We start from the raw sequence: 19,084 nt of genomic DNA on the forward strand, positions 1-19,084 counted from the left end.
GAACAAATATTGAGAATTTGACAGGGTGCAAAATGGTGCTGTTATATCTCCAATTATGGTGTCATGGAACATTTACATCGGGCAGTATGGTAGCTCAGAAGTTAGCACTGCTGCCTCACTACCCCAGGTACCCAGGTTCAATTCCAGCCTCAGGTGCTGTGCAAACTCCATCCAGACATTCTCCCCACGTCTGCAAGAGTTTTCACCGGCTGCTCCAGTTTGCTCCCAGAGTCCAAAGATGTGCAGGTTAGGTGGATTGGCCGTGGTTAATGCAGGGTTACAGGGACAGAGCGGGGGGCTGGGGCTGGGTCTGGGTGTGGGTGGAATTCTTTCAGAGGATCAGTGAGAACTTGATGGGCTGAATTGGCTCTTTCAAAACTGTAGCGATTCTATGATGATTTAATAATTATGATTGATTGATGTATAGGGAAGGTGACGGCGTAGAGATATTATCATACATGGATTAACAGAGGTATACACATTAATCCAGAGACCCAGGTAATGTTCTGGGGACCTGGTTTTTAATATCACCGAAGCATGGTACATAGTGGAATTTGAATTCAATAAAATCTGGAATTTCACGTTTATGAATCCATTGCCGATTGTTGTAAAAACCCATCTGGCTCACTAATGTTCTTCAGGGAAGGAAATCTGCCATCCTTACCTGGTCTGGTTTATTTGTGACACCAGACCCACAGCAATGTGGTTGACTCTTAACTGCCCTCTGGGCAATTAGGGATGAGTAATAAAAAACTGGCTCAGCCAGTGATGCCCTCATCCCATGAATGAATTTTTAAAAAATCTTCAACTAAGATCACATAATTAGTTAAACAACTACCTTACTTTACATTCTGCAAAATACAGAGCAGGGGTGAAGGTCCAGGACAGAACAGAGATCTGACTGTGGGATACATTCACTCAATCAAAAGACAAAAAGAAACAAGAGGGGACACGATAGGGCAACAAGCAGATGATTCTTAGGTGAATATTTATGTCATTTTGGTTTCTCTCCCTGTTAGATGAGTGCGTTAAACTTTTGTTTGGAATCTAATAGAGGTGAGGCAGGGCAGATCAGTTCCACTGAATGTACATTAAAACGCCTCACCGGAAATAGTGAGAGAAAATAAGTCCCCCATTCCAAAGTTAAAAATGTTAAAAAGTACTTGAAACTCCCAATGAACCGGATTTTCAGACCAAGATTGACAAAGCACAGACTAGGCTTCTGTACTTAGGTTACTACTAATTACACGTAATTAGGCTCTAGTTACAGCTACAATTATGAATCATCAGCATACAACTCCACTAATTACAATTGATATCCTTGTAAACTCGCCAGAGACAGACAAACAAAAAATACATAGGTGTTATAGAAGGAGAGAAAAGTGGAAAAGCTGTTCTCTGTTTACAGAATCTTGATTCTTATGCTCTATCTTGGGATGCTTTCACTGGTTTGTAGGAGGTACAGGGTGGCTGGTTCACTTATACAAGGTTTCTGACTTGTTACTTAAAAGTCACAGCTGACAGCAATTGCAGAAGGAAATAAACTGGTTTTCTTGGATTTTCTTGCGGCGCTGTGGAAGTGTCCCTATCCCTGGACCGAGAAGCGTGGGTTCAAGTCCCATCTGTCTGCTTTCTAGTTGAAGAGATTTTTAAAAAAAATCAGAGGATGAGGGCATCTCTGGCTAGGCCAGCATTTTAATGCCCACCCCTAACAGCTTAGAGGGCAATTAAGAGTCAATGACATTACTGTGGGTCTAGAGTCACATGTATGCCAGACCAGGCAAGGATGACAGATTTCCTTTCCTTAAGGACATTAGTGAAGCAGATGAGTTTTTCTGACAGACAATCTCTGAACAGGTTAATTAGAAAAATAGGTTAAGTTAAAAGTTTAAAAATTAAACTGGCCTTCTTCAAACTTATAGTGGCTGTCACTACACAGAACAGACAGCTCCTGAGCTGGTGAATGCCTGAAGGTTTCTCTGCATCTTACTTACAGCTTTAAGCTGTTCAGCTATCTGAAAACTAACCATATTTGTTAGCAAGCAAAAAGCCTTTGTCACTAACTAGTCACTTGTCCAGAGACCACTTGGTCATTGGGACCTCTACTAGCCGAGTGGGTCACACCCCAACAGGACTGGGACCATAAAACCAAAAGAACTGCAGATGCTGTAAATCAGGAACAAAAACAGAAGTTGCTGGAAAAGCTCAGCAGGTCTGGCAGCATCTTTGAAGAAAAAAAAAATCAGAGTTAACGTTTCAGGTCTGGTGACCCTTCCTCAGAACTGGGACCGTGATTGTGGCAGTTTTGTGTTACTGCCAGAGGAAGTTAAATTAGCTCAACAGGAAGATTCGAATTCGATTGTAGCAGGCGGTCAGGTTGGAGAGAAGCAAAGCTGGAACAGACGACAGAAAATAAATGGGAGAGGAGTTGTTCAGTGGGCACTGATACTTGAACTATGATGTCATAGCTATTGCTGGGAAACAGCTGAAAGGAAGACAGTTCAACATTCCTGGTAAAGGGAATGGGATCACACTCTTAATGAACACTATGCATCACGTCTCCACAAAATTCAGTGGAGAATATTACTCAGATCTTTGTCCATCTGATCCAATAGCAAATGCATAGATTAGGCAACTTCTCCTGTCATGTTGATTTCTCTTCATCTTTAGTAGCATCCAAGCTTACTGAAGAATTAAAACAAGGGAGCACACATTTTTAAAAGTGAAAAGTAGGAGGTTTAGAGGGAATTTCAGGAAGATTTGTTTTCACCCAGAGAGTAGTGGGGATCTGGAATGCTCTGCCTGACAGGATGGTTGAGGGGGGAAACCTCATCTTTTAAAAAGTACTTGAATAAGCACTTGAAGTGCCAAACCATTCATGGTTATGGGACTAGTGCAGGAAAGTGGGACTAGTGTAGGTAGTATATTTTTGGTGGTACAGATTCAATTGGCTGAACGGCCTCTTCTGTTCGGAGGGATTCTATGATATTTCCCAACAGGATTCAACAACCGTCACTTTCGCAGAGTTACTTGGAGCCCACGTTAACGAAGACCGGATTTTCTCTTTGTGAATGATTGCCGATTAGAGTATCTCTACATAAAAGTCATCAAATATCTTGCTGATGCAGTACTTGAGAGTCTCATAAGCACTAATAGCTATAGGAACTAGATGCAGACGTTTATGAAAGAGAGAGATAACAATTCTCCTACAGCTGTGAAACTTTTCCTCATAGCTATGGTCAAGTGCTATACTTTCTTGCTATCCCTCCCTTTACTGTTGTCTTGAGAAACAGACTCTGAAAGAGTACAGAGACTCCAGAAACAGGCAGGAAGAGCATCTGACATGCAATATTCATCTTGCTGAAAACTGCTCTTGAAGAATTTCGACAAAAGTGACCTCTTGTCTCTGTACAACTGTTGGACATGTTCAAGGTAAAGCCTACGGTTCTTCAGAGGTAGGACAGTTCAGTTCCTAAACTTGTTTGTATACTCCTCCGTAACTTGATCACAGCGGTTTCATATACAGATGAGGAGATTGTTCATAAGAAGACTCATAATATATTATTTAAGAACTTTGCTTCTAAAATGGAGGAAAATTGATTTTCAGTTCCTCAGTTGTAAAGATCTGATTTTCTTTTATAAAGATCAGAAATTTATTTTGAACATTTTACAAGAAACCATGTGATCAAGAAAGCCTCTTGGGGAGATGTTTGCAGAATTGAGCTCTACGGTCACCAAAGAGAAGGGAGTCAGAACCAGAGGGATAAAATAAAGAAGGCCATAACAGCAGAGGTGCTGTCATTAGCAGTCCAGGTTAGGGAGAATTCCTTAAGTGTCAGAGTCAGATAGCACAGAGGAGGCACTTTGGTCCATCGAATCTGTACTGACCTACTGCTCCCACTTTCCAGCATTTGGCTCATAGCCTGTAATGTTGTGACACTAAGTGCTGAAGCGTTAGTAGGGAAACACTTTGGGACTAGAAATCATAATTCTATTGGTTTTAAGAGTGTTATGGGAAAGGATAAGCCTTCCATAAAAGTTAAAGTTCTTTACTTGAGTAAGGCAAATTTTAAAAGGTATGAGTCAAAGAACTTTCGAAAATTGATTGGATTAGACTGTTCACAGGTAAAGGGATGACTGACAAGTGGGAGGCTTTCAAAAAGTCAAAAAGCGAGAGTTCAGAGGCATTATGTTCTTGTTAGAGTGAAGGGCAAGGCTGGTAATGTTAGGGAACAATGGATGAATAAAGATGTTGAGGTTCCAGTCAAGAATAAAAAGAAGCATATGTTAGATATCAGTAACTCGGATCAAATGAATCTCTTGAGGGTGTAGGGGCATTAAGACGGAAATCAGGAGGGCAAATAGGGGATATGAGATATCCTTAACCTTATCTGCCAAGGCTAATTCAAAGAGATTCTACAAGAATATTAAGAACAAAAGACCAACTAGAGAGAGAATAGGGCCCCTTAAAGATCAACGAGTTCAACTATGTGGTGAACCTCAAGTGATGGGAGAGATACCAAATGAATATTTCAGTCAGTTTTTACTGTGCAGAAAGAAATGGAGGCTAGAGAACTTGAGGAAATAAATATTGATGTTTTGAAAACAGTTCACATTACACAGGAGTAAGTGCTGGAGGTCTTAGAAAACATAAAAGGTGGATAAAATCTCCGGAAACAGATCCAGTGTATCCCAGGATGTTGTAGGACCCCCTAGCAGAAATATTTGTATCATCTATAACCATGGATGAGGTGCCAGAGGACTGGAGGGTGGTTAATGTTGTGCTTTTATTTAAGAAAGGCTGCAAGGAGAAACTTGGGAACTACAGACCTGTGTGAGTCTGACATCGGCGGTGGTTAATTTGTTGGAGGTGATTCTGAAAGATAGAATTTGCATGTATTTGGACAGGCAAGGAATGATTAGGGATAGTCAGCATAGCTTTGTGCAAGGGAAATCATGTCTCTCAAACTTGATTGAGTTTTTTGAGGAAATAACAAAAAAGATTGATGAGAACAGAGCAGTAAACATTGTTTATACGGACTTCAGTAAAGCCTTTGACAAGGCTCCACAAAGTAGACTAATTAGTAAAGTTAAATCACATGGGATTCAGAGTGAGGTTGCCAATTGGATACAAAATTGGTTTGACAGTAGGAGGCAGAGGGTGACAGTGGAGGGTTGTTTTTGGGACTGAAAGTCGGTGACAGCGATGTGCCACAGGGATCGGTGCAGGTCCGCTTTTGTTTGTCATTTATATAAACAATTTGGATGAGAATATAGGAGGCATGGTTAGTAAGTTTGCGGATGACACCAAAATTAGTGGTAGAGTGGATAGTGAAGAAGGTTATCCAAGATCACAAAAGAGATCTTGGCTGGGGTTGTTTTCTTTAGAACAGAGGAGAGGGAGGGGAGGTTTAATTGACACATTTTGAGAGTGCCTTGTTAAGATACATTGGAGGGACACACTTCCCTTAGAAGTAGTGTTAGATATTGAGAACCTTAAGCTGAATTTTCCTAATATTTACGTGTAGTGTGAGATTTCATTGAACAGCTGTTACAGCAGTAATTAACTTTCAAAAATTCTAGCATTTGAAAACTAAGAGAAGAATTACAAGAAACCGAGGTCATGATGCCCATTGAACAAGTGTCAACAATTTATCTGGTGCCATATGCATCATCAGGAAAAATAGATGATGTTCTTGGGGCAGAAGAGATCGTCAGATCATCAGATCGTCAGATCATCCAGAGGGGCTTGCAATCAGCAGTTCTCATTGGGCAGTCCCAAGAGGGTAGCCTTCGCCAGGCAGCTGGAAGATAGACTGGATGAGACCTAGGGAAGAACTCCGTAACACTTTAGCTAGAAAGCAGGATGCTGCCTTCACAACTTTAACAAGACCAATGCATTCCAAACCAACAGCTTGTTTATCCTCTGGTATCAGTGAACCATCCCCAATTGTCATGGTTTGTATATTTACATTCTTTAATTAGACAGAGAATCAGATCTAAATTGCTGCCATTTAAACCAATAAACTATCAGAAAATTACTTACAAATCATCAACTGTCTATATTAGGTAACTGAGTGCAAACATCTAAAATCAACAGGAGGCTAATAACCAGAGTGGAGGGGGGTATAGATTTAAAGAAATTGGCAGAAGGTTGAAGGATTCCTTTCACCCAGAACAGAACACTGCAAGTCTGAAAATCAATTTGAAAAAGGTGCCAGAGGCAGAAACCCTCATTATGTTTTAAATACCAGGTATACACTTGAATTGCTGTAACCTGCAGAGTGTTTCCAGCTAGTACAGACACAATGAACTAAACAGCCTCTTCCTTGTCATAACTTTTCAATGCATTTATGATAGCAGCAAGTCACATCTAGCTGGAACGTTTAATGCAATGGGATAGTTGCTAGCTACAAATATCTTCAAAGGAGTTTCTCCTGACTCTAAAATAATAAATAGCTCATCAGTAAAGCTCACTGTAGTCTGGACCTGGATCAGCTTATTTGCATAGCAATCTGTAATGACTCATTTAACAAGCACATTCAGTGTCAACTTGCCCAGAATTTTGCTGCAGTTACACCTTAATTTGATAATCATCATGTTAGCATGTTCATCTACAGCCCATCCCTGGGCAGAAATAAGCTTTCAAAGTAAAATCCTTCAGGTGCTGTAATACCAAGGTGTTTAAAATGGTTTTGCTGAATGGACACAACAATCTCAACATTCCAGGATTGTCTGGGGACTTCAAGCCCAAAAGTTGATGCTCCTGGACAGGGAGGCACTGTGTAATTGCAGAAATACACAGGACAGAAACAGGCCATTCAGCCCAGCCAGCCTGTGCTAGTCTTTATATCCTACAAGTCTCCTTCAATTTGACCTGCTGCATCTCAGTTTTTTACCCTAATCGTTTCTCTCTCATTTATCTGTCTAGATTCCTTTCTGAAAGCAATCTAACCATTTGTCTCAAACACATCCTGTGGCATCAAGCTTCACACTCACTGATGGGTAAAGAAATTCTCATCTCCCTTTGCACAGATTTGTAACTCAATCTCAATGAGTCAGAAAGTCATGGGGTTCACCTGAGACCTGAGCCCACAGTACTAGACTTGATGAAGGAGCAGCGCTCGGAAAGCTTGTGATTTCAAATAAACCTGTTGAACTATAACCTGATGCCTTGTGACTTCTGACACAGTACTATAATATCAGCCTAAACTGAAGGAGTGCTGATTTTGGATGAAACATTTAAATTGAGGTTGAATCTGCAATCTTAGGTGGAACTGATGGATCTCAGCATCAAGGCTGAACCAGACTGCTCACATTTACATTATGACTTTGTCACATTCTACTCAGAAATAGGTGCCTATGGATCTAGCTAATACTTCATTGAGTTCAATAAACACCACTCACTGTGAGGGTATCATGAGGATCTGGAGGGTGATTAAAACAGGATTTACTGGTGGAAATATTTAAGACTTGGTCTTCGCTACAGTCTTTACAGTGTATAAAGCCTGTTCTGAGAAGTTGTAAGTAGATGCAATAAACTATATCTTGTTTACTCTACAAGGTTCTTCTCATTAGACCAGAAGATAATAAGTTCCCATACATTAGACCACGTAGCCCCTCAGAACCCACTCACTGAGATTATGATAGATGGCAGCAAATACAATCATTGTGAAATGACCTTCTAATCACCTAACTCCACTGTCACCAAGATCATCAATTTCCATTGCCTTACTCCAGCTGCTGCCGGAACACTTCTCAATACCAATGTTACCATCGGACTTGATTACTCCAATACACTCCTAGCATTCTCTCTTCTATAAACAAGGTTAGCCAAAAGTCTTGTCCTTCAGTTTAGGCCATGTCCTGGCTCACAGCAAGCCCCATCCCTCTATCACCCCTGCATTCCCTGACCTACATTAGTGGAAGACAATGTTAAAATTCTCATTCTTGTTCTAAAATCCATCCCTGATCCAGGTTGGTTGCTCCCTCAGTCCCTCACTCTCTCACTCTCTCACACCCCTCCCAGCTCCTGAGTCTCCCCCAGCCCCACAATCTTTCATCTGATCTGGACACAAACACCCAAAATTTTCACTGACCATGCTTCTGCTGCTAAGGCCTCATGCTCTGGAATCCCCTCCTTCGATCTCCCTGCCTTGGACTCTCTATTTCCTTTAAGATGCTCCATTAAACTCATCTCTCACCAAGCTTTTTGCCAGCTGCCCTAATACATTTATGGTAGAAGATATTTCGAACTTCCCATTAACACTAAAGAACACAGGGCAAGAATTAAGTACAGCAAACTTTATTAACTGGCACCTATGGGACCAGGAGTGTACTGGTTGATCAAATATTCCAGGTAACCAAGAGGTCCACATAATCAATGTATAAAAACACACTTAAGTAATAGAAATGTGATGCTGGAGGCATATGCATCACTGTTATACTTTATTTGCAGCATAAATCACTTAAATACTGATGCAACTTTGCCTTCAATAAAACTTATAAACACAGAGCCTTCTCACTCGCTCCCTCAACTGACTACTTGGACATCATGATAATAAATCTGTGGTATTTGAGGTATGTAATTTGTGCCAGTCATTAGGTGCTGGTTAAAACAAAGTTTGCCGTACCATCACTAGAGAAATAACTAGACAAACTATTGGGCCTAAAGTCAGGTAAGTACCCTGGTCCTGATGGCTTGCACCCTAAGATCCTAAAAGAGGTAGCTACAAAGATAATGGTTGGAATGGTTGTTAGTTTCCAAAAACAAATGTATTCTGGAGAAGTGCCAGTAGGTTGGAAGACTGTCAATGGGACACCCCTATTCAGAAAGGGGAGTAAAAAGCAAGTTAGCTTAACATCTATTGATGGAAAAGTATTTGAATTAATTATTAAGGAAGTAATAGCTAAAATTTGGAAACTTAATCCGACCAATCTGAGTCAGCGTGGCTTCATGAAAGGGAAATCGCATCTGAATAATTTCTTTGAGGAAGTATCAATCAGATTCGATAGTGGGGAACCAGTAGTTGTGTTGTAGTTGGATTTCCAGAAGATATTTTGACAAGGTACCTCACAAAAGGTTAAGTTATAAGATAAGAGCCCACGGTGTTGGAGGTGGTATATTGGAATGGAAAAAGAATTGGTTCATGGGCAGGAAACAGAGTGGGAAAAGAGATTCTTTTTCATGCTGGCAACCCGTGACCAGTGGTGTTCCATAGAGATCAATATCTGGACCGCAACTGTTTACAATAAACATTAATGACTTGAAGGAAGTGAACGTACTGTTGCCAAATTCAGAGATGACACGAAGATAGGTGGAAAGATCAGTGTAAGGGAGATACAGTTTAGAGAGATATTGATAAGTTAAATAAGTGGGCAAGAAGCTGGCAAATGGAAAATAGTGTGAGAAAATGTGAAGTTGTTCCTTTTGGAAGAACAAAAGAACAGGATTATTTTAAATGAAGAAAAACTGCAAAAAGCTGCAACACAAAGGGACGTGGGAGGATTTGTGCACAAAACACAAAGCTAGCACATAGGAGCTGCAGGTAATCTGGAAGGCTAATGGAATGTTGGCCCTTAGTTCAAGGGGGTTGAAGTATAAGAGTAAGGGAGTCTTACTGCAACTGTACAAGGTGTTGGTGAGATCACATTTGGACACTGAGCAGTTTTGGTTCCCTATTTATGGGAGGCAGTTAAGAAGGTTCACTAAGGTGATCCCTTGTATGAAGGCACTGCATTATAAACAAAGGCTAAACAGGTTTGGACTCTACTCACTGGAGTTTAGAAGAATGAGAGATGATCTCATTGAAACATGTAGGATTCTAAAGGGGCCTGACAGAGTAAAGGGCAGGTGATGGCCTAGTGGCATTATCGTTAGACTATTAATGCAGAGATCCAGGTAATGTTCTGAGGATCTGGGTTCGAATCCCGCCATGGTAGATGTTGGAATTTGGATTCAATAGATGACCATGAAACCATTGCGGATTGTCAGGGAGAAGGAAAAACCCATCTGGTTCACCAATGTCCTTTAGGGAAGGAAACTGCCATCCTTACCTGGTCTGGCCTACAAGGGACTTCAGAACTCTGAACTGCCCTCCAGTCTAGCCAGCAACACCCCCATCCCATAAATGAATAAAAAAAGCTGAAGGATGTTTTCCATCATGAGGTGGTCCAGTGCCAGAGGACATAGTCTCAGAATAAATAGGTGCCAATTTAAGGCTGAAATGAGGAGAAATTTCTTCTCTCAGAGGGTTGTGTCTCTTTGAAACTGCCCCCACAGCTCTCTGTGGCAAGGAAAGTCCTCGTGTATATTTAAGAATAAGATAAAGATAGAGATATTATTGACCAGTCCAGGAATCAAGAGTTATGGGGAAAGGGCAGGAATGTGAATGGGAGGAATGTTGGATCAGCCATGATTTTACTGAATGTCTGAGCAGGCTGGAGGGGCCACAAGGCCTATCCTGTTCCTATTTTCTATGGGCTTATATCACCTTTTATGGCTCAGAGTCAAACTTTGCTTTGTAGTGCTCCAGTGAACTGTTCTGATGTGTTAGGATGCCTAACATGCTACATAAATACAAAGTTGTTGCTGTAGCACAGCTTATTTTAAATTGCTCTGCCAATAGGGCCAAAGCCCTAAGTTCTAGAATTCTCTCCTCAGACTGCTAAAGTACTGTTGCCAAAGCAGTCTCTCCTACTTTAATCCTACAGAACCACAGTAAAGTTACAAAACACTTGCCATCCATTCAAATCCCACTTTCTAGCACCTGTTTCATAGCTTTACAATTCATGCCTGCAGGGGCAGATGTATCAAAAAAACTAAGTAGCTCAGTTTTGAGTAAATTTAAAGAGCCTGCCTCACTACCCCATGTTAGAGAATTCCATACATTCATTACACACTGCGAGAATAATATCTCCTCTGGTTTAAAAAGCAGACCTCACTTTGTTAAACTATGTCCCGAGATTAAGGCACTCCTAAATACTTACCATGCATTTAGTTATCAGATTGAAAATCTTTAGGAAAGTGGAGGAAAAACTCAGCAGGTCAAGCAGCGTCTGTACAGACCAATGGTGTTCTGATGAAAGGCCATTCACTGTGCAGTTTTCTAGAATCCACAGTATATTGCTTTTGACAAAATCTCCTGTGCAGCTCAATTACAAGTGTTGCTGCAGAGTGCCTTGGGAGACTGTCAAAGGAGCTACATAAATGCAAGTGTGCTATTGGAAGAACAGCACAAGAGAGTTTATCCCAGCGTCCTGACTAATACTTACACCTCAACCAATAACAAAACAGATTCGATCACCTTATTTATGGGACCTTGCTGTGTCCAAATGGGCTACCACATTTCCTGTATTACGACAGTGACTAGTCTTCAAGAGATTTTAATTGGCTGTAAAAACTCTTTGGATGCCCTGCTGTTGCAGAATGTACTTGTAAATGCAATGTCGTCTCTTAGTCAATGCAGCCAGTGCAAACTCATGGAGAGTACACAGAGCAAAGGGGGGCTGGATTCTGCATTGGATGATCCACGTTGTTCAGGAACACGGAATCTCAACCAGGACAGAGTTAAAATGCTTTTCTCCAGCTTAGTTATCAGATAGGGAAGGATGGGGGTGAAAGCAAAGGGAGAGCTAATCTTGTACGCGGCTGGGGGAAAGCTAGTGTGAAGGAGCCATGAGGATGCATTGGGAAGGGAAGCAGGAGAAGAGAACATATGAACTAGGAACAGGAGTAAGCCACCTCAATACTGCTACACCATTCAAATACAAACAAATTTTGTTATACACAATCAAAAATACTGCCTGCCTTGGACATAGCTTTCAGCACATAATGCTTTAATTGTGATAGGCCAGTTTGTTAACTGGGAATGTTGATTTCTAAACGAAATGAGGACTGAATACAGCACACCACAGCAACAAGCAATCACTTCTTTACTGGCTTGGAACAAGGGTCAACACTTGCCTTGTTAGCAGTTTGCAGCTGCACTTTATGAGCCTATTTATGAAATCTAATTTCACTGAGGGTCTAGGGGTAAAGGATTAGTAGTCAATAAAACATTTCACAATGTGCAATTTTTTGTCAGACTGGTTAACCTTTCAGTACAAAAGGCTTCCATTCTAATCAGGTTTTATTATCTCTGTATAAATATATTGGACATTCTGACTGCTCATTGATTTTTAGATGGTGCATGTGACTGCACTATAGGATTTGCTGAATGAGTCAGACACTAATGTGCTCTGGCGGTTATAAACGCATCTCTCTTTCCATGGTACTTTACCAATGTAAGTATTTTTAACTCTTTCAGCAAATTACCAAAAGAAAAGAACAGTTAAATGCTTTGAAAAAGCAAGCTCAATAATGACTAAATAAAGGCAGGGTTCTGAGGAAGGATCACTTAACTCAAAATGTTAACTTTGATTTCTCTCCACAGATGATGCCAGACCTGCTGAGCTTTTCCAGCAATTTCTATTTTTCTTTTTCAATAGTGATGGTTTAATAACAAGGGGTCACCTATGTAAAGCAGAGAAGAGGTGGTTTTCCTCGGCAGGGGGTCCTAAGACTTAGCAAAAAAGTAGTGGAGGAAGAGTCTTTGAATATTTTTAAGGTAGAGATGGATAGATTTATGATAACCAAGGGAGTGCCTCAGGAGGCTGTCAAAGGAGCTGTATAAATGCAAGTTTGCTAATGGAAGAACAGCACCGGAGTTTATCCCATTGTCCTGAACAATATTTACACCTCGACCAATATCAAAACAGATTCGATTATTGAGGTTGGTTGGCTCGCCGAGCTGGTTTGTTGTTCCGCAGACGTTTCATTACCGTGCTTGGTAACATCCTCAGTGCAGCAAACCAGCTCGGTGAGCCAACCAACCTCAACACCCACAACCTGAGCTACAAATCTACTCCAAAACCTTACTTTAATAAATCAAATGTTTCCCTCAAGGGCCCAAATTAAACTTATGACAAGCAGGAATTACTTTGATATTTTATACAAAGTGACTTCATACCCAGACTGAAGTTAGAAAAGCAGCAGCTGTGATAATGCAGAATTTAATTTTCAGCTCCTGGATCAAGCAGACACCTTCTCAATTTAAGATGGATGCTCAACAACCAATAGCACATGGGGATCTAAACACAGGTGCTCCATTCTGCAAACCAAAAATCACCAAGCCTCTTGCAAAGACAAACACAATCCAAGGCAACCCCATGCTGACACCAACTCCATCCCAGGGAACACTTGCACCACGCTAACCCAGTGTCTGCAAATGCAGGTCAAAGCTCACAATCTCTTGTCCTAAATTGTCTACATTAGAGCTAGCAACTCTGCACTTTTTGTTTTAAATTCCTTCTTGGAATGAGTGTCACTGCAAGCCCAGCACACTTTGGCCATCCTTTGAGGTGATACTGCTAAGTCACCCTCCTGAACTGCCATGGTCAATGTGGTGAAGTTACTCCCACAGAGCTACATGTTTCAGTAACATTTTGTTAGAATCAACCACATTGTTAGGACAAACCAGGCAGATTTTCTTCCCTAAAGGACATGAGTGACCCTGATGGAATTTTACAGAAACACATGCATTTGATCATTAATAAGACTAGATTAGTCTAGATTACAGTTAATAATTGAATGCAAATTTCTGCACCTGCATTGATGGGATTTGAGCTGGTGAGTCTCAAAAATTAGTCTGACCCTCTGTGTTACTCATCTACTAACCAAGCAAAACTGAAGTGAATAGAAATCAGATGGAAAATTCTACTGGTTGGAGTCACATGGGAAGATGGTTGTGGTTGCTGGAGGTCAGTCACCTCAGGAGTTCCTCAGGGTAGTGTCCTCGGCCCAACCATCCTCAGCTGCTTCATCAATGACCTTCCCCCCCATCATAAGGTCAGAATGGGGGATGTTCACCGATGATTGCACAATGTTCCCCACTGTCATGACAGCTCAAATGCTGAAGCAGTTCACACCGATACGCAGCAAGAAAATAATCAGGCTTGGCTGATAATTGGCAAATAACATACGTGATACACAAATGTAAGGCAATGACCATCTCCAAAAAGAGAATATACCATCGCCTCATGACGTTCAATGACATTACTATCACTGAATCCCCACTATCAACATTCAAGTAGTTACTATTGAACAGAAACTAAGCTGGACCAGCCACTGAAATTCTATGGCTACAACAGCTCATCCTGAATCTGCATTCCCACGTGAAAGTCAATATATACTTCCGGAGGTGCACGACTTTTTCAGGGCTGGATTTCGTCCCCACTCTATTGTCCTTGTTCCTCTTTCCTGGAGTCTGCAGTGACATGGGAGTAACAACATAGTGGTAACATTGCTTAATTTATTCTTTCACAGGATGTGAGCAGTCCTGCTGGGCCAACATTTATTGTTCATCTGTCATATCCCCTGGGAAGGTGGCGGTGAGCAGCTTCTTGAAACTCTGCAGTCCACCTGGGGTAGATACGCCCACAATACTGTTAGGGAAGGATTTCCAGGATTTTGACCCAGTGACACAGAAAGGGTGACAGTATATTTCCAAGTCAACCAAAAGAATTGTCACCTCTCTCAAATGAAAGAGTTGTTAGTTTTGAACTGTGTTCTCTAGTTTGTTTGCCTTGTGGAGGAGACAAACTCCAGACCCCTCAGGTAACTTCTCATTCATTCTTCTAAATTCCAACGGCTATTGACCTGACCAGTTCAGCACTTCATAAGATAAGCCCTTCATCCCAGAAATGGGTCAAGTGAACCTTGTGAAACTATTTCTAATGCAATTATATCCTTTTTCAAATAAGGTGACCAAACAGTACAGTACTCCAGACAAATTATTGCAGAGCAGATGCTGCAGAATAATACCAGGACTAAAGAGAGTGAAATGATGAGGGTTGCATCGGGCAGGCTTGTACCCCTCAAAAGACAGAAGACCAAGAAATAATCCAATCAAGATGCTCAAGATGAATACTGGAGTTGATTAAGCAGATAAAACAATTGAGAAGAACTTCTTCACAACAAATGTTGAGAAATTCTGAAATTCTTCTGCAAACATATGAACTTATTTGAAGCTGGGTGTCAACTGAAAATTCAAACAGATACGAGAGCAACGTTTAACAGGCATTTAGACAGACACATGAACAGGCTGAGGATACAGGGATACGGACCATGTGCAAGCAGATGGGATTAGTTCAGAATGGCATCATGGTCAGCACACACACATTGTGGGCCAGAAGACAACAAGGTGCAGGGCTGGATGAACACAGCAGGCCAAGCAGCATCATAGGAGCAGAGAGGCTGACGTTTCGGGCCTAGACCCTTCATCAGAAAAGGGGGAGGGGAAGGGGGTTTTGAAATAAATAGGGAGAGAGTGGGAGGCGGATAGAAGAGGGATAGAGGAGAGGATAGGTGGAGAGGAAACAAACAGGTCGAAGAGGCGGGGATGGGGCCAGGAAAGGTGAGTGTAGGTAGGGAGTTAGGAAGGGGATAGGTCAGTCCAGGGAGGACGGACAGGTCAAGGGGGCGGGATGAGGTTGGTCGGTAGGAGATGGAGGTGCGGCTTGAGGTGGGAGGAGGGGATAGGTGGGAGGAAGAACAGGTTAGGGAGGCAGGGACGAGCTGGACTGGTTTTGGGATGCGGTGGGGGGAGGGGAGATTTTGAAACTTGTGAAATCCACATTGATACCATTGGGCTGCAGGGTTCCCAAGCGGAATATGAGTTGCTGTTCCTGCAACCTTCGGGTGGCATCGTTGTGGCACTGCAGGAGGCCCAGGATGGACATGTCGTCTGAGGAATGGGAGGGGGAGTTGAAATGGTTCGCGACTGGGAGGTGCAGTTGTTTGTTGCGAACCGAGCGTAGGTGTTCTGCAAAGCAGTCCCCGAGTCTCCGCTTGGTTTCCCCAATGTAGAGGAAGCCACACCGGGTACAGCGGATGGCCTGTTCTTATGCTGTACTGTTCTATGTCCCATGTAACAGAGATTATTAGATTGGTTAGGCAAGGGCAATAAGGGTTACAAAAGCAAGGTGGGAGATGGTTTTAAGATATAGGTCAATGATCCAACTGAATAATTGAAAAGGCTTAAGGAGCTGAATGGTGTATTCCTCATGGAAAAGCACAGTAAAAGACACTTTCGTTAATCATTTAATATCATACGAAATAGGAGCAGCAGTTGGCCCTTTGTGCCTGCTCTGCCATTTAATACGGTCATGGCTGATCAGGTTATGGCCCCGAATCCACCTTCCTACCCACCCCCACCCTCCCCTAATAACTCTCTTGTTGTCAGATATTTAACCCAGCTGCGAATATATTCAGTGACCCACCGTGCACTGCTCTCTAGCAGGAAGACTTCCAAAGACTGCACACTCAGAGAATGAACATTGCCTCATCTTGATGTTAAATGGGAGACCCCTTATGTTTAAACTGTACCCCCGGTCATAGATTTCTCCAGGAGAGGGAGCATCTTCACAGCACCAACCTGTCAAACCCCTTTGAATCTTATGTTTCAACAAGAAGACCTCTCATTCATCTAAACTCCAATGACAAAAAGGTCCAACCTGGTTTCCTCATAGGACACCTTCACCTCAGCAATCAGCCGAGTGAAGCTTCTCTGAACTGCTGCTAGCAAAAGAAAGAAAACATCTTTCCTTCTTTAAGACAGTCCCAGCCCACTGCCTAATCCTTGTTACTGTTAAACCATCTACCCCACTTCCCTTTGCAGTTTTATAAACTCAAACTGCAAAGTCCTGGAGAGAGCTCAAAGGGCATTTGCTAGAATGATACCAGGAATCACAGATTTTAGATATAAGGAACAATTAGAGAGATTCTCCTTGGAGCAGAGAAGATTAAGAGGTGACCTTATGGAGGTGTTCAAAATTTATGAACAATTTTGACAGGGTAAAGAAGGATATTCTATTTGGTATGACAGTAACTAGGGATCACAATTAAGCTTGTCAGCAAGAGAGCTAGGAATGTGAGAAGGAGAAACTTCTTTGCTCAGTTGTTAGGATTTGGAATGTGCTGCCTGGTAGAGTGGTGGAGGCAGATTCCATCGGAGATTTCAAGAGAGATACGCATGTTTGGAAGTGGAGTTAGAGGGCTACCGAGATAGGGCTGGAGAGTGGGACTAGCTAGATAGTTCTTTTGGGACAAACATGGGCTAAATGGCATCCTCCTGTACTGTAGAATTCTAGGTTCTTTAAATTTTGTAAACAACGAGGACATCATAAACAAGTATCTAAGTATTAAGGCTTGCTGGCCTTATCAGTAGCATTACCTTTTACAATCAATCTAATACCTGAACTTTTGGGTACTGCCAGCTGAAGGTTCCTTTTAAAGATTAACCAACATGGAATTATGATCCCTTCTAGATGTTCCAAAATATTTTATATACCACAAATTATGTTTGAATTGCAGTCCACTTATGTACAGAAATGGAAACATGCACAGCAAGATTCTGCAGTAAAATAATTGATCAATTTTTGAATGTTTTGGCAGAGCAAGATTTTCAGAAGCTTGAGGGGGGATCTTATAGAAACATATAAAATTATGAAGGGAATAGATAAGATAGAAGTAGAGAGGATGTTTCCACTGGCAGGTGAAGCTAGGACAAGAGGGCATAGCCTCAAGATTAGAGGGAACAGATTTAGGACTGAATTGAGAAGGAACTTCTTCACCCACAGGGTTGTTAATCTATGTAATTCCTTGCCCAGTGAAGTAGTTGACGCTACTTCAGTAAATGTTTTTAAAAAAAAGGTAGATTTTTTTTGAACAATAAAGGAATTAAGGGATACGGTGAGAACGCGGGTAAATGGATCTGAGTCCACGAAAGGATCAGCCATGATCTTATTGAATGGCGGAGCAGGCTCGAAGGGCCAGACGGCCTACTCCTGCTCCTAGTTCTTATGTTCTTATGTTCTTATGAAGGAAGGCTCATTTTAATGAGAACTTTCTACTCTTCAGTTCTTTAATGTTTCTTAAGGACAACATTTGACAAAGCAACACCACCTCATTTAAGTGTTCAAATCTGAAGTGAGATTTGAACCCACAACTTTTGGGAGTCAAGCATGCCACTCCAAGTGATTGTTAAAAATCACAAGTCAGTGCAATGATCTCAGTGGTAGATATTTTCTAATCAACCTGCTTAAAGATGTTATCACACAGTCTGGAGCAGGTGGGATTTGAACACAGGTTTCCTGGCTCAAAATGGTAGGGACATTACCACTACAGTGCAAGGACCCTTTGATCTCAGTTGTAATTGTGAAGGTTGAAATGTTCCCTTAACATCAGGAAAGACTGCTCTTAATCTTAATTGTCTTAATCAGACAACTAGTTGGCAGACTGCAGACAGTCAATCCAGAAACATTATTAACTTTAATCAGTTAATTGTACATTAGGAGTCCTAATATGGAAAAAAGAGCTGAGGCAATGAAACAGCACTTACTCACTGATTCCATCAAAAGCAGCTTCTCGAGTAGTGTGCCCACTATCCGTGTTCACGCCACGCTGAAATTATAACAAATATGCATTTAATTCTGTATTTACTGAATATATTTTAAAGTCTCAGTAATTGCTGTAATGGAGGGCAGAGAGGCGGGAGGGAGGATAAACTGGTTTGGAGTTTTCATGGGGAAAATAACAAAGAACAGCAGATTCCAAACACTTGTGGCATTTTACATAATAAGAAAAGATTTATTTGGCAGTAGCGCAGCACAAGAAGTATCCAATCAGCTGCTCTACACAACATTAATAATTATGAACCCACTCAGCCTCAGTTCTTCACTACACCGACACGTTTTCAGATGGGAGTGCTTATCCCAGCTACGTTTAAACAATATAAAAAGCATTATAATAAAAGGTTTGCAGAGGATGTTATTTAGCAGCATCAAAATTTATATTCATCAGACTGACAACGTTATCCTGATTAAGACCACCCATTACAAATGTACATTTACAACGATTTCCTTGTTGATTCTGCTCATCTGTCAAGTTGAGAGGACCTGCACCTCCTCGGCAGTTCAGTTCAAAGCCATACCACTAAGGCACAAGGGAAGCTGCCCTCCAATCTCTGTGAACCTTGACCAAGCT

At 41.6% G+C, this 19,084-nt stretch overlaps 1 protein-coding gene across 1 annotated transcript in view; it reads right to left on the reverse strand.

The window, feature by feature from the left end:
* Nucleotides 1-19,084, reverse strand: part of pepd (peptidase D) — a 157,134-nt gene that overhangs the window by 107,773 nt on the left and 30,277 nt on the right. The window contains exon 6 of the mRNA XM_048605938.1: nucleotides 18,441-18,502. Coding sequence (XP_048461895.1) covers nucleotides 18,441-18,502 — 62 coding nt within the window. The remainder of the gene's footprint in view (nucleotides 1-18,440; nucleotides 18,503-19,084) is intronic.

The sequence above is a fragment of the Rhincodon typus genome, chromosome 15 (genome assembly GCF_021869965.1).
Source record: "Rhincodon typus isolate 14 chromosome 15, sRhiTyp1.1, whole genome shotgun sequence".
Lineage (NCBI taxonomy): Eukaryota > Metazoa > Chordata > Chondrichthyes > Orectolobiformes > Rhincodontidae > Rhincodon > Rhincodon typus.